The sequence below is a fragment of the Zeugodacus cucurbitae genome, chromosome 5 (genome assembly GCF_028554725.1).
Source record: "Zeugodacus cucurbitae isolate PBARC_wt_2022May chromosome 5, idZeuCucr1.2, whole genome shotgun sequence".
Lineage (NCBI taxonomy): Eukaryota > Metazoa > Arthropoda > Insecta > Diptera > Tephritidae > Zeugodacus > Zeugodacus cucurbitae.
The window spans coordinates 51,390,555-51,405,168 of record NC_071670.1 but is presented as its reverse complement, the minus strand read 5'-3'; the positions used below and the strand labels follow the sequence as shown (position 1 = coordinate 51,405,168).

The 14,614-nt window shown below is 28.4% G+C and overlaps 1 protein-coding gene across 3 annotated transcripts in view; it reads left to right on the top strand.

The window, feature by feature from the left end:
- The window catches only part of LOC105210641 (UNC93-like protein), an 84,083-nt gene that overhangs the window by 45,529 nt on the left and 23,940 nt on the right, over window positions 1-14,614 (top strand). For all 3 annotated transcript variants that reach the window (XM_054231375.1, XM_054231374.1, XM_054231376.1), the window contains one exon: window positions 10,067-10,282. In XM_054231375.1, coding sequence (XP_054087350.1) covers window positions 10,235-10,282 — 48 coding nt within the window. In that variant the 5' untranslated portion in view covers window positions 10,067-10,234. The remainder of the gene's footprint in view (window positions 1-10,066; window positions 10,283-14,614) is intronic.

The following is a 14,614-nucleotide window of genomic DNA, read 5'->3' as shown; positions in this document are numbered from 1 at the left end:
TTATTTGTTAGGGAGCAACTAGCTAATATTAAGCTAAAATCTGAAGCGATTTTTGAACTTTTATTTAGCGTTACTTAGACAAATGACTGAATATAAGAAATTATTAAAGAAGAAATTAAATTTTTTGAATAATCTGACACTCTCTTAGCTTATAATTTATTTACACTTAAATTGGTATAACAAGAACAACAATCACACAAAAAAAAACAGTTTATGAAAATTTCACTCTAAATTTATTATTTAACGGTTAGTGATCCCACAAGTTCGTAATTGTGGCAGATTTCTCACCAACTGCATATAATTGTTACTTAATTGAATTTCCCAAAGCTGCATTGCTTATAGTTATCACAAACAATCTAATTGCCATAAGATTGAGTATAGAATTATTAAATAATATTATTGCTGTAATACTAATAACTCGCTATAGACGTCAGCCGACAACAGTCAACTGTCAGTTTAACCCAATACATATTTATGGGTTATTACTGCATTACACAGTACTAAGTACTCACTTAGTGTGTGTACTTAGTGTATTAAACTAACTTTGTTATGTGACATTTCACACATTTAATGTAATTCGGTTATTGCAAGGAATGTCGTCCAGCTGTTTGCTGTGCTTGCCTTGACTAAACGTAACTGCCATAACTGAATGATTTGAAATTAGTGCTTTAATTAAGTTCACCTTTGCGGTACCTGGCACCCAACTGTTGTAATTTGTATGTTTAGGTGAATTGATTCACATATTTTTATGAATGTTATGAATGGGAAAATATTATTATTTAAGTGGGAAAATTGGTGTTGTGATGTTGAGTATTTGAGTAGGTGAAATACTAATTATTGGTATGAGAAACAGTGTTGTGTGTAACTTTTAAGCGAATATGAGTAAATTTCAATATATTTAACTGATAGAAAACTGTTTAAAGGTTAAGTGCAACTACTACTATACGACTCATATGCCATAATAATTAATCAGTTAAGTTCACACGAGTCCACAGGTCGATTATCAACAGCCGGGGAAATTCTATTGCAATGAAATCGGTTATAAAATAATAAAAACCAAAACTGCATATCAATGCGGCAGTAAATCTTGTTGCAATTTCAAGTTGCACTCGCACAAGAATTGTCTGTAAATAATACATTTACTACCATTTCCTTTTGCACACAAATTTATTGCTGTCTCGCTAACCAATTCTGCAATAAAACACTAAAATATTTTTAACAAAAAAGAACACTAACAACAAATCACGACTGATTCGCCATAAATCGCTGCTGATTTGAAGTGTTGTGTGTGTGTGTATGTTATAATTTGGATTTCGATTATATTCGTACCCGTGCTATAATGATGGGTAGTTGAGCGATTTAGCGATTTAGTGCGCACTGGCGTTAACGTTGGTGGTTTATCAGCGCCAACAGTAGTCGCTTATCAAAAATGAAAATGGGCAATTACAAGCTGATATGGTGCACAAACGCACATTTGTATGATTTTTGCCAGATATCTACAAGCGCCAATTGTTTATAAATATTGCAGAGATTAAGATGAGTGTCTACGTAGTTATTTTTTTAATATTCTGCCTTTATTATCTGGGTATAGTAACCAGAAGTAACTTGTTATGGAAAAACCCTTGAGCTATGGAGTTTTACCTCAGAATAGTCATAGACTGAATTGGGTATTAGAAAATACTGATACGGGTATACCAGTGGCGATAAGCAAGTGGGATGAGTATGATAATTTAATAATTTTTGATTTGCCGAATGATTTTAAGGCATAGGAATAAAGTTAGAACAATTAACTAGAAAATTAAAAAAAAAAAATTAGAAAATAAAATTTAGAATTTTTAAAACTGAATAAAAAAAATTATCATTTAAATTTTAAAGCAATTTTTTATAAAAAAATATGAAATAATTTTAAAATTTTATTTAACTTAAAAAAAAGAAATTTCAAATCTTAATTTAAAAATTAAAAAAAATTTAGAAAATAAAATTTAAATTTTTTAAAACTTAATAAAGCAATTATTATAAAAAAATATGAAATAATTTTAAAATTTTATTTAATTTAAAAAACATAAAAAATGTAAGATCTTAATTTTTTTGTAAATTAAAAAAAAAATTCTTCAAATTTCTTTGTCACCTTTTTATATTTTTTATAATTTGAAAAAAATTCAAAATTTTATTTTTTTTTTTTTAATTTTTTATAATTCATAATCATCATTATTAGCAAGTATTATTTTTTTTATTAGAACGTAGTCTAAATACTTGAAACTTGAAACAAAACAACATGTATAACGTCATAAATTGAAAATTCTTCTTCAAAATATTTTTAACACTTGACTTTAAGTGGTCTAGTTTCAATGGTCTCTTTTAATATAAAGAAATTAAAATTCAAGCGGTTGCGCATATGTACTTATCTTAACTGAGATTATAGCTATAATATAATATAAATATGCAGTATTTACTTGAGAATCTTCGCAATGCATATTGTCTTAAATTTTTCGTGCGCTCCATAACTAGAACGGGGAAAATTATGAATTGCATATTTTACATGAAAATATTTTATTTAATTTAAAAAATATATAAAACCTCATGCCGGAAATGTCTATCAATTTGATTTGTTCACAGCAAAAAAAAAACACAAAAAAATTGAAAAAAAAATTATCACACAATGCATTTTATTTCACTATAATTTCACTATTCATTACACCATTAGGCTTTTTAACTAAATAAAAAACAGGTGTATGACAATTGAAATATTTAATAAAAAATTATTACTTTAATTGCATCATAAAAGCCATTAACTCGTGTGTATACATATATGCATTTCTAGAAACAATCAAATGCATGCTAAGCAAATATATATATATATATTTTTTTTTTTTGAGATTTATTCGCTGATATTAACTCCTTGGGAAGCACTCGTGCTATAATTCATATATTTATTTATGCATTTATTTTTTTTATTTTTCTAGAGACATCATTTTTTTAATCTACGAGTATTTACTAAATGCTAAGCAAAGTGCCTACAGTAATTAAAAGTAATAAACAAGATGTTTTAAAGCGACGAATTAAATCGTTTAAAAAGATATTATGACAACAGCGAAAGCTGGCGGGTCAATGTTAAGAATGCTTAATTATTGAAATGCAGTTGATATAGCAATGGGAGCTCTTTATTAATTTTTATTTTAAACACAGATTTAACTAAATTTCCCTATTAATTTTTTTAACTTTTGAAAACATGCATGATTACTTCCTTAAATAAATGACTAAAGGGTCTAAATTCCATAAGAAGTTCAGCACAAAATTGCTAACTCAAACATATTTTTTGGGGGGAAATCTGTTTTCAAAGTCATAACTCAAGTTAACAACCCTCTTGTTCCAAAAAAATTAATATTCAACAATTTTAAACCCTCTTAACTCTTAACCCTCCACCTTCTCCGCTTGCCCTCCATCTTCTCTTGCATACATATTTTATGTATGTTGTAGTTTTTTGCTGCATTTAAATACGTTCATCATGCATGTCAATGCGAAAATGCATATGCTTGCATATAATTAGTGTCATAAATATTCCCAACGCGTTTTTATTCACACACAATTAATTGCATTACGTATACGCCACCGCCGCCGTCATCCAGCACCTCCAAAACCAGCACCTCCAAAACCAGCCAAGCACACACACAATGTGGAGGTTTAAAAACGGCTCAGCAAATAACAATAGCGAAAATTACAGCGAATAGTTAAATGCAATATGAAAAATGACGAGAAAACTAAAGAATTTAAAGATTTCAATGTTAGGTCGTTAGGGTGGTCCAGTAGGTATATATACTTATAACTTTTTATAGCAAAAAATTTTATAGAAAATTGGTGTTTCATTGATTTTAAATTATTATAAGTCTCTATTAGTGTACTAACGAGCAACAAAAATACGATTTTCGCTCTGAACTGTTCTGCAACTCGTTGCACTAGGTGCTTAGCCTTAGGCCTAAAAGCACATTTGCTTTAAAATATGTCTTTCCAGATCCCTGGCAGTCAAAATTTAACAATTTTTTTTTTATTTTTAGTACTAAAATTGAATAAAATATTGCAATTATAAATATTTAAGAAAAATTCATTCGAGAGAAAATACGAATATTTTTCAAAAACCCGAGTCATAGTCAAAAAAAGTCACATAACCTCAATTGAATCATAATTCACCACATTTATCAACCTTATCAAGTTCTTGATTAATCATTTTCAATACCTTTAATGTGTTTATTTTAGCTTAAGGTGTACTAAAAATATTTTCGCCAAAAATATTTATTATTTGACGGCGTAATCTCAAAGAGAATTCTCTCAAAATTAATTACGCTATCACTTAGACAATCTGTGACAGTAAGATTTGCTTCAATTCCTTAATTTTCATTCCTTTATAAGCCATTCATTGTCTGCACTGTTATCTTAGGCGCCATAAAGTTGGCTTATAATTGAATTTAGCAACTTCTTTTCATCACACATGCACTCAATTATACTCTTTTATCTACCACTAAATTGCTGAATATTCACTTTTTTCTGCGCAAAAACTCGCTGATTAATTTAAATTAGCTTTAATAAACAATAGCAACGCCAAAAATATTTATTCCCCATAATACAGGTGAGCAATAATTGCTTGCTCTATCTAATAGCATGCATCTAGCTGGTGGTTGATGTTTTTCCAACGACTCTTTCCCTGAACACAACACATGTGACTTCGATTAGCTGTTCGAGTGGCGGCAATTAGACGAATGTGTGTGGTTACTTGGCGGCGATGGTACGCATAACCACAGGTATTTGCTCGTAAATTTTTAATTAACGCTAGCGTATAGGAACGTGATGCCAAAGTTACGACAGCAGTTATGTGCCTTATGTGTTTCTAAAGAAAAAAAAAACACGTGAGCTTTCGCAACGAAATCGTGTTACACAAATAAACGTTTTTGCGAATCTCTCACTTACAATTAATGTGTGATTGGAAAAACAGCTAACGGACAAATAACAATTATTGATAATTTGAAGTAGATAAATTAATTAGTAAACGATTGATTTTGAATCTCGAAACAATAAGCTCAAGACAGAAACAAAAATCTTTTCAAACAATTCAGCTCAGCATTTTTGTTCTGCATTGTTTTCACTTTAAACTTTTGTTCTCATCGCACGCTGACTAATCGCTGTGGCGAGTGCCGGCAAAGCTGTCAAATGACTATAGCCGATTGACAGCACTCGTGGGCAGACTAATTGCACATAGCAGCCTTTTGTAATGCAATTTTTTCATTACGGCAAATCATTATTTTTAACATCTGAGAATGCAAATGTAAGCATATATGATAATTTATGTGCACAAGCGTGTGTACAGTGTGGGTCAGAAATATTAATACAAATAATTTTTTTTTTTTAATTTTTGTGCATACAATTTTTGGATATTTTAAATATTTTCAGTAAATTTGGTAGTTTTTAAAAGTATCTTGAATATCAGAGTCGCTTAATTCAACTCTTTTAGATTCTTTTCTAACAAACCTGTCAAAATTTTGACAGTTGTGACTGCATTTACTGCCTTTAGTATATGTCTTTATTAGAATCGAACTACTACTAGACTGAAAATTTTTAGAAGCTGGTGGAACTAAGAAAACGTTGAAAAATAATTTCTATAATTTTTTGCCACATTTGCCACCTTTTTTTGCGCCCTCCACTGTTAATATGGTCACATGTCAATGAAATTTTAATGAGCTGATTTAAATAAAAAAAAATCGAAGTAGTGATTAATTGTAAACGTTTATGCAAAAGAAATTTAGCTAGTTAAAAAAATTATTATCCAATATTAAAAAATTACTTTGTCTCAAGGAACAGTTAATAGAAATATTAAATTGGAAATAATTAAGCTCAAATGTATAATCAGCAGTACCACGCTTCTAATGTTCATAAACCCTTAAGCAAAAGAAATATTTATTTTTAGTTCTTTTATTTGCTGTTTTCAATGCCTGATGCCTCACCTGATGTCTTCGTGCTTAGTAGCTAGCTTTTTATTACCTTTCGAAATTTTCTCACCTTTTTTGCTAAACAAACAGCTAATTGCCGAAACTGTATGACGTGTGCCGACGGTTTATTGTCATGTCGTCGTTTAAGTAAATACAATAATAATAAACTTAAATGATTATAGAAGTTGCAAAGATGTCATTAACTTATGAAATTAATTTAGCTGTGGTACTTGGGGTGCGCGCCGTTTGTTCTTGATTCTTAGTTAAAGTCGGTGGTGAATTTATGATTTTGTTTTTGCTGATTAATTTTATAAAAGAAATACAAAAATTTCAAGCATTTTCTTTATAAAAAAATCAAAAAATATTTTGAAAATAAAATAAATAAAATAATAAAATTTCATGTATAAGAAATTAATATTTTTTGGTAAATTTAGAGTAATATTTTAATATAATTATGAATACAAGGGTATTAAAATATTAAATATTTAAATTTATATATTTAAAAAAAAATAGAACACTTTAATAATTAATTAATATTAATTGTACCTCCAATTTTTATTTTTTGAGAATAAATTAATAATTTTGGAAGAAAAGTAGTTGAAGCATATGAAGAAAATAATACTAATAATTTAAAGCAAAGCGGACATTTCTAGAAAAATTAAAAATACCGTTATATTTAAATAATAATATTAAAGAAAAAATAATAATCATAAAAGATACGATAATATATAATGAAATAAATTTAAATAATAAAAAAAATATAAATATATTTAATAAATAAAAAAAATATTAAATAACAAAATGAATTTCTTTTAATTTTTAATTTAATTTTTTTGTATACTTTTACACTATATTCACTATTTATGTACATTGGACAACATAAAGTCACACGTTCGTTGTTTGTTTATTTGTTATTTGTTTATTTTTTTTTTTTGGTTTTGTTATTCACAATTATTCGCTATTGCGGCAGATGAGATGATAGATTACTAATAATTTTATTAATTGAACATGAAACGTTGTAATACAAGCACACACAGATACATTTACTACCGCCAACAACAACATAGTTTAATGCTACTACGCATTTTACAGTAGCAGACAGCTAAGCAAAACAAAATACAACCGAAATACAACAACAAACAATAAACACAAGTGTATTTAAGCGAGAGTTGAACAGAACACACACAGCACAACAATAACAATAACAACAAATGGCAATAAGCCAACAAATTGTTAGCAACTAATTGCTGTAAAAAGTCAATAACAAACAAATACAAACAACAACAACAACAACAAAAACGCAACATTATTCGATAAAAGATATACTACAATAAATTAATAATTATTAATATGATGAAAATGCAGGAACTGAAACGCTTTGTGTGTGTGTGAGAAAAAAAGCAACGGCAAATTGAATAAATGAACTTGAACTTCAGCACTTCAGCGTTCGCTTGAGATGTCGATTATCAAGCGCTTTGTGTCAGCGTGTGTGTGTGTGTTCGTCCGTGTGAACGTGTGACTTTTTGTGCTTTACAATTTGTTGGTTTATGTGTGTGTGTGTGTGCGTGCGTTTGTCGGATGCGCCACTGCCCGCCATTCACAAGTCATCGAGTTTGCGCTCGAGTGCATTTGCGAGTGACAAACGACAGCCAAACAAAAAAATATCGACAATTGTGTTCAAATGTGTGACTGTGTGTGTGTGTAAAGCAATCATTTTTGTATTGAAATAATTTTTCATTCACCTTTTTAGTGGTATAATTTGAAAATATAAGTCATGAAAAGGGTCATTTGCGGTAAAAAAAAACATATTGAATGTTGTTGCAGTTATATGGTGATGATTGTAGGAAGTAATGCTAACAAGCAGGTTGGGGAATGTTTTTTTTTATTCTTTTACTAACAAAAAATGTTATATTGAGCTGATAGATATTGAATAGATAGATATAATAACATATTGTTAATATTAAGAAAATAAAAATAATAATTGAAAATTGTTTTTGTTAATTTTTTGCAAAAAAATTTATTTAATTTTTTGAATTATTTTCTTATTTATTATAAATTAAAAAAATGTTCAACTAATAAAATTTAATTTAAAAAATAAAAAAAAATACAAATTTTTTTTTGAGTTTTTTTAATTAATAAATAATTATTTTTTTGATTTTTTTCATACTTATATTTAATTAATTTGTTTTTTAATTTTAAATTTTTTTTTTAATATTTATTATTTATTTTTTTTTCAATTTAATTTTTTTTATTTACATTCTTTTTTCTAATTATTTTCTCTAATTCTGTCCTTTTTTTATTTTTGTCCCTTTTTCAAACAACTAAAAAATTTAATTTACAAAATTAAAAAAAAAAATTTTCTTTTGAATTAATTTTTAATTAAAAAAAATTATTAATTTTTAAATTTTTTTTCCATACTTATATTTAATTAATTTGTTTTTTAATTTTATTTTTTTTTAATTTTTTTGTTCTAATTATTTTCTTTAATTCTGTTCTTGTTTTTCACTTTTCCAAACAGCTAAAAAAATATTTCCACTCAGCTGCTAGTAATTTGCAATTTGTCAACAGTCAAACGCCATTGTAATTTATCGCATCTATATTTAGCAAGACCACTACTACTAAAAACCGCAAAATAATATATAAAAACAAATTTCATTAGCTTTAAAAATTGTATACAACATTTCAGCTTCTGCACATTTATAAGTATATTCGAGTACTTAGAGTCAATTAGCTACATTGAATAGAATTTAATTGCGAAATCATAATGAATAACAAAAGACCTTAAGCTCAGCTAATCAATTATATGCACGCATAGTTTTTTACACAAACAAACAACAAAAAAAAAAAACAATTATTATAGAACATATAAATAGAATAATATGTATATTCTGATTCTGTGATTTCCAACTTCAATTAATGTGTTTAATGAGTTGAAATTAAATTGAGTAAATTATAGCTTTTAATTCCGTACTAGGCACAATTATTAATGTTTAGTGACTTTTAGCGTATATGTAACAGCAATAAGTAGATAAAAAAGAAATTATAATATAATAAATAATATTTACAACCTATTGTCTAAAAAATAAGTACAATAAAATCAAATGATTTTTATAAGTTATGCGATAATTATTCGACTATCAATAAATTATTCTGTTAACTAAAACAGTACATGTACTATTAATTACGATATTCAAATTAATTATGAATTGTATAACAGTAAAATATGCATATCAGCGCAGTTTTATATAAAGACATCCTAATAAAAGAGCTATTTTAGTATATGAAGGTCACATGTTCAAATTTAGTGTTAATTAAGTTAATGTTAAGTTAATGTTAAGCACGAAATATGTAAATACTTTTTTTTATAAATTATTTGAAATACATTGAAGTATGTTACACCCCATTCTCTATCCAAAAATATGCCAAGATATGACTTATTTGATTTGTTTAAGTATGTGCTCGATTCACCACTTCCTAACTCGCTTAGCTTGAACTGTGTTTTCTCGTGAATAATTTTGGTGTGAAAGCAACAAAATAGTTTTGAAGTTCAATTAAATACAAGAAGCTCTTCTTTTTTATTATACCAGCCTAATCGATTTATACCAGTTGCTTGTTCGATTCGCTACTGTCCAGATCTTAGCAGATTGAAAACTAATATAACTTCGCAAAGCACAATAGTTTGTTCTATGCTCTTTTTGAGGTTTTAAGGCCTCTAGATGAGGCTCTTGTTGTTTCAATAAAAAGAAAAGTTCTCTAAAACTAATTTGGGGAAGCTTTAAAGATTTTCTATTACTAAGTGATGTGACTCTGTAATATAACATGAACATTTACATAAAAAAATAATTATCAGCAAATTCAAATAACAAATAAATTATAAATCCCTAAGTTTAGTATAATTATAATTTTATTGTCGTGCATACAAATTACAGCAATTTATTTTAAAATTAGTACTAAATATTTAGCATAATCCAATTCCCATAATTTACTAGACAATTTATATTTTTAAGTTTTTACATAATTAAAAATTAAACGAATATTCCCACAAATAAAATAAATATATTAATTACTATCTTTTGATCTTCTCTTTGCAGCTTTAATTTATATTATAAATAAATAAAACGAACAATCATATTAGCAATTGATAACACAAATAATTAAAGAGAACTCAGCAACAGAAAAGAGTGAGCAGACAGAGAGAGAGAGTGACTATATAATAAGGAGAAGTTATTTAAGGCTTGTGAACAATTTGAGCTGACAAAATGACAGGTTTCAGCAACGGAGGTTTCGAAAACGATGAACCAGTGAAGGTGAGTGTGTATAGACACTTAATACGTATTTATAGCGCTACTTACTAGAATTTAGAATGCGTACATATGTTGTATTGCTAATTTTATACCGAAATAAAAAAAAATGAAATTAATAAAAAACAACAACAACTAGTGATTTGCTAAAAATTTCACATACTACAAAAAAAATCAACGTCGAGTGCAGTTCTCGTACATGGTTGCCTATTTATAGCGCGCGTATAGCCCGGTAATGGAATGTGTAATTATGTGCATTTGTCGCTACTTTTTCAATTACTTCTCAATCAAAAGCATAATATTTACTTTTGTTGATTTGTGTGAGTATTTATTTGAACTGTGAGCATTCTCAAATAAATTGATATGTTAAAGCAACTTCTAAGCATAGTAGCTAAGTGAGTGAGCAAGTTGCGCATATATTAATAGTTTATTGCTGACTGGCGCAACAAAGTAACCAAATAAATCAAATTAAATTTTTTTTATTTTACAAATACAAAACAAGTGAGCGCAAGCACTTCCTTGTTGTTTTGTCATTTGTTGACACATTCGTATGAAGTATGTTATCTTGAATAGTTTTTTTTTTATTTTTATAATTTTTTTTGCTCAAAATCAAAGCATTTAAGTATACAAATGGCAGTCACAAGTTATACTTGTACGAAATTCCCACAATAATTAAGGCAATTTATTGTTTACATACACGTGTGGTATATATTAACAGTTATGAAGAAATATTTATGATAAAAAATAGTGCTAAATTTTAACCGAGAAAGCCATTCGATCTAAAATTTTCTTTTCACGATCGTCGCAGTTTTAAATCTCATCGCCACTCTCCCGAGAATTATTTTCAAATTAACTTTAGAAACATTTTCTTTCTTTCTGCTACAATTTTGAGCTAAAGATTTTTGTTGTTGTAACTTGTTATAACGGTTCTCTAGACCCTATATGGAGTGATAAAAGGCAGAAGCGGCGATCTAAAGATATAAACTCATTTTAAAGCAGTCAGAAATGTCTAAAATAAATCGATATATGTACATATTTTTAGTTATTATTTAAAACGAAAGGGTATAAAAAAATATTTAAATTATTAGCAAAAAATATATTTTAAATTTTTTAAAATTATGTTTAACTTCAAAAAAGTAAAAAAAAAATTATTTTACTTAAAAAATAATAAAATTGAAGAAAAAAAACATTTTTTTAATATAAAAAAAAATAAAAAAAAAATATTTAAGAATAAAAAAAATATTTTTTTAAATATTTGAAATTATTTTCAGTTTTAAAAAATAAAAAATAAAATATTTAAAAAATTTTAAAAATAAAAAAATAATTATTTGAACACAGTTGTATAATTATTTCCCAACTTTAATGAATTAAAAAAATAAAAAAAATAACAAAATTTTTACAAAAGAAAGCTAAAAGCGCCATTAACAGAAAGCAATTAAAATATTTATTGATTGAAAAGCAAAAAAAAAAAAAACAAATACAAAATACAATGAAAACGCAACGAAAATAGGATTTTAATGTTTATGTCCGGCACGCCATACAGCACTTTGTGTTGAAAACACGTGGCATGTCAAAAAAAATATAATAATAATAAAAACATGTATTTGAAGCAATTTCACGGCATGTATGTATATACATATAAACAAGTTTGTAAAAATATTTCGGCAGTTATTTTTATACATTTTTAATGCGGCAATTTTCGACTTTTCACTTGACATTGCGGCGGCGCTTTTGTACTCTTAAGCAGCTTCCTATTTTTGCTTGCCACTTTTTATTATAAATAATTTTGTTTTTTTTTTTGTTGCCTCAATTATTTCAATGTCTGATTAATTTGTGTATAACGCATTTCAATTGAAGCCAATTGAATTTTTGTGAATAATCATGGCAGCAGTTTGTGTGTGGCACAGCGTCAAGCGAACAAGCAGTCAAAGATAGAAGTATACTTATGTTTAAGCTTGTGTTAATATTATGACAGCTGTGCACGTACATTTTAATGCATTTTTTATAATTAAAAAAAATATTTTTTTTTCGCGTTCGATGATGATATTTGATCGATTTGTGACACGATCGCCAAGTTGAAAAAAATTTTTTTTTTTTTTTCGAAACAAAATTACGCCGCAAATATGCACAGCACACGCGATTAACTGATTTTACTTTGCGTGTGTAGAACAACATGCTATTGTTTGCTTATATATGTATGCTTTAACAATTTAAGACACTTGTCCATTTAAGTGACTACATATTTAGCGAGCGCAGCTTCTATTGCGTGTAGGCGTTCAAAGTTGGTTAACAGCACGTAGCCAACGGCTGTAAAATCAATTTATTCACACATATTCATATGCGCTCCTTTTGTATCTATTATGTAATTTATGTAACATCCCGCAATTACTACAGTTTAATCTACACTATCAATCAGTAGCTAGCAGCGGTAGTCCACAAACTGACAGCTGCAATTGACTATGTAGCGAGCGCATATCTATGTAAGCTTGTAAAAACATATATTTACAGTGGAAAGCGAGATTACTTTGTAATTATGCACCGTGCTGTGTTATTGCAATGTCTTAATTACACTACATTTGTCTGGAAAATGAACAGCTCAATTGCGCATAACCGCTTTTTCGACAATTTCAAAGAGACGAGTCAATGATTGCTGATAGAATAGCATACAGACTGCTTGTAGCGTTGGAATTTCAGCAATATTTGGTGGAAATGCATTACATAATCCTTCAATAGTGGGTACAAGTCTAGTCAATCATCTTAATCAAAAATTAAAAATTGTAAAATATTATTTTTTGACTCGTTAAATTTCAGTCAACAATAACTAGTTACTAACCAGTACTTTTTGGACTAGTTCAATTTCGACTAATACTGCTTCTTTCTAATTTGCTGTTTCATTGCACTGAAATTATTTGCAGTGTCTATGAAAGCGCATATTCCTTTCCCTACAGCGCACAAACACATACATATAACTCTGTAGTCATAACAACTTCTGTCACTTGTCATATTTACTTTCATTACAACGTATGAGGAAGTCAGTTTACAATTCTTATGTCGCAGTGTTTATTGTTGCATATACACATATGTGCTTCTTATGCTACTGTTTCATTCCATACAATTACATATGGAAACCTTGTGGAAGTAATGTTTAATTGATATCGCTGATTTACATGACAGCACTTGTAATAATTTATGAGCACTAACTTTAATTGCGCAAAAAATATGGCGATTGTAAAGGGAAGTGGGGAGTATAGTTAAAATATGGTAGAGTGAGATAGAAATATATATTTTTTTTAATTTTCTCAACCATATTTAATAAAGGGTGATTTTTTAAGAGCTTGATAACTTTTTAAAAAAAAAAAACGCATAAAATTTGCAAAATCTCATCGGTTCTTTATTTGAAACGTTAGATTGGTTCATGACATTTACTTTTTGAAGATAATTTCATTTAAATGTTGACCGCGGCTGCGTCTTAGGTGGTCCATTCGGAAAGTCCAATTTTGGGCAACTTTTTCGAGCATTTCGGCCGGAATAGCCCGAATTTCTTCGGAAATGTTGTCTTCCAAAGCTGGAATAGTTGCTGGCTTATTTCTGTAGACTTTAGACTTGACGTAGCCCCACAAAAAATAGTCTAAAGGCGTTAAATCGCATGATCTTGGTGGCCAACTTACGGGTCCATTTCTTGAGATGAATTGTTCTCCGAAGTTTTCCCTCAAAATGGCCATAGAATCGCGAGCTGTGTGGCATGTAGCGCCATCTTGTTGAAACCACATGTCAACCAAGTTCAGTTCTTCCATTTTTGGCAACAAAAAGTTTGTTAGCATCGAACGATAGCGATCGCCATTCACCGTAACGTTGCGTCCAACAGCATCTTTGAAAAAATACGGTCCAATGATTCCACCAGCGTACAAACCACACCAAACAGTGCATTTTTCGGGATGCATGGGCAGTTCTTGAACGGCTTCTGGTTGCTCTTCACCCCAAATGCGGCAATTTTGCTTATTTACGTAGCCATTCAACCAGAAATGAGCCTCATCGCTGAACAAAATTTGTCGATAAACACATTTCGAACCGAACACTGATTTTGGTAATAAAATTCAATGATTTGCAAGCGTTGCTCGTTAGTAAGTCTATTCATGATGAAATGTCAAAGCATACTGAGCATCTTTCTCTTTGACACCATGTCTGAAATCCCACGTGATCTGTCAAATACTAATGCATGAAAATCCTAACCTCAAAAAAATCACCCGTTATTAAGTTGGAAATTAAAATTTTCCAATTTTTTCAGAATTTTCAGAATTTTTTCCATAAATGTTAATATAAACTTTTAAAATTTTTGCT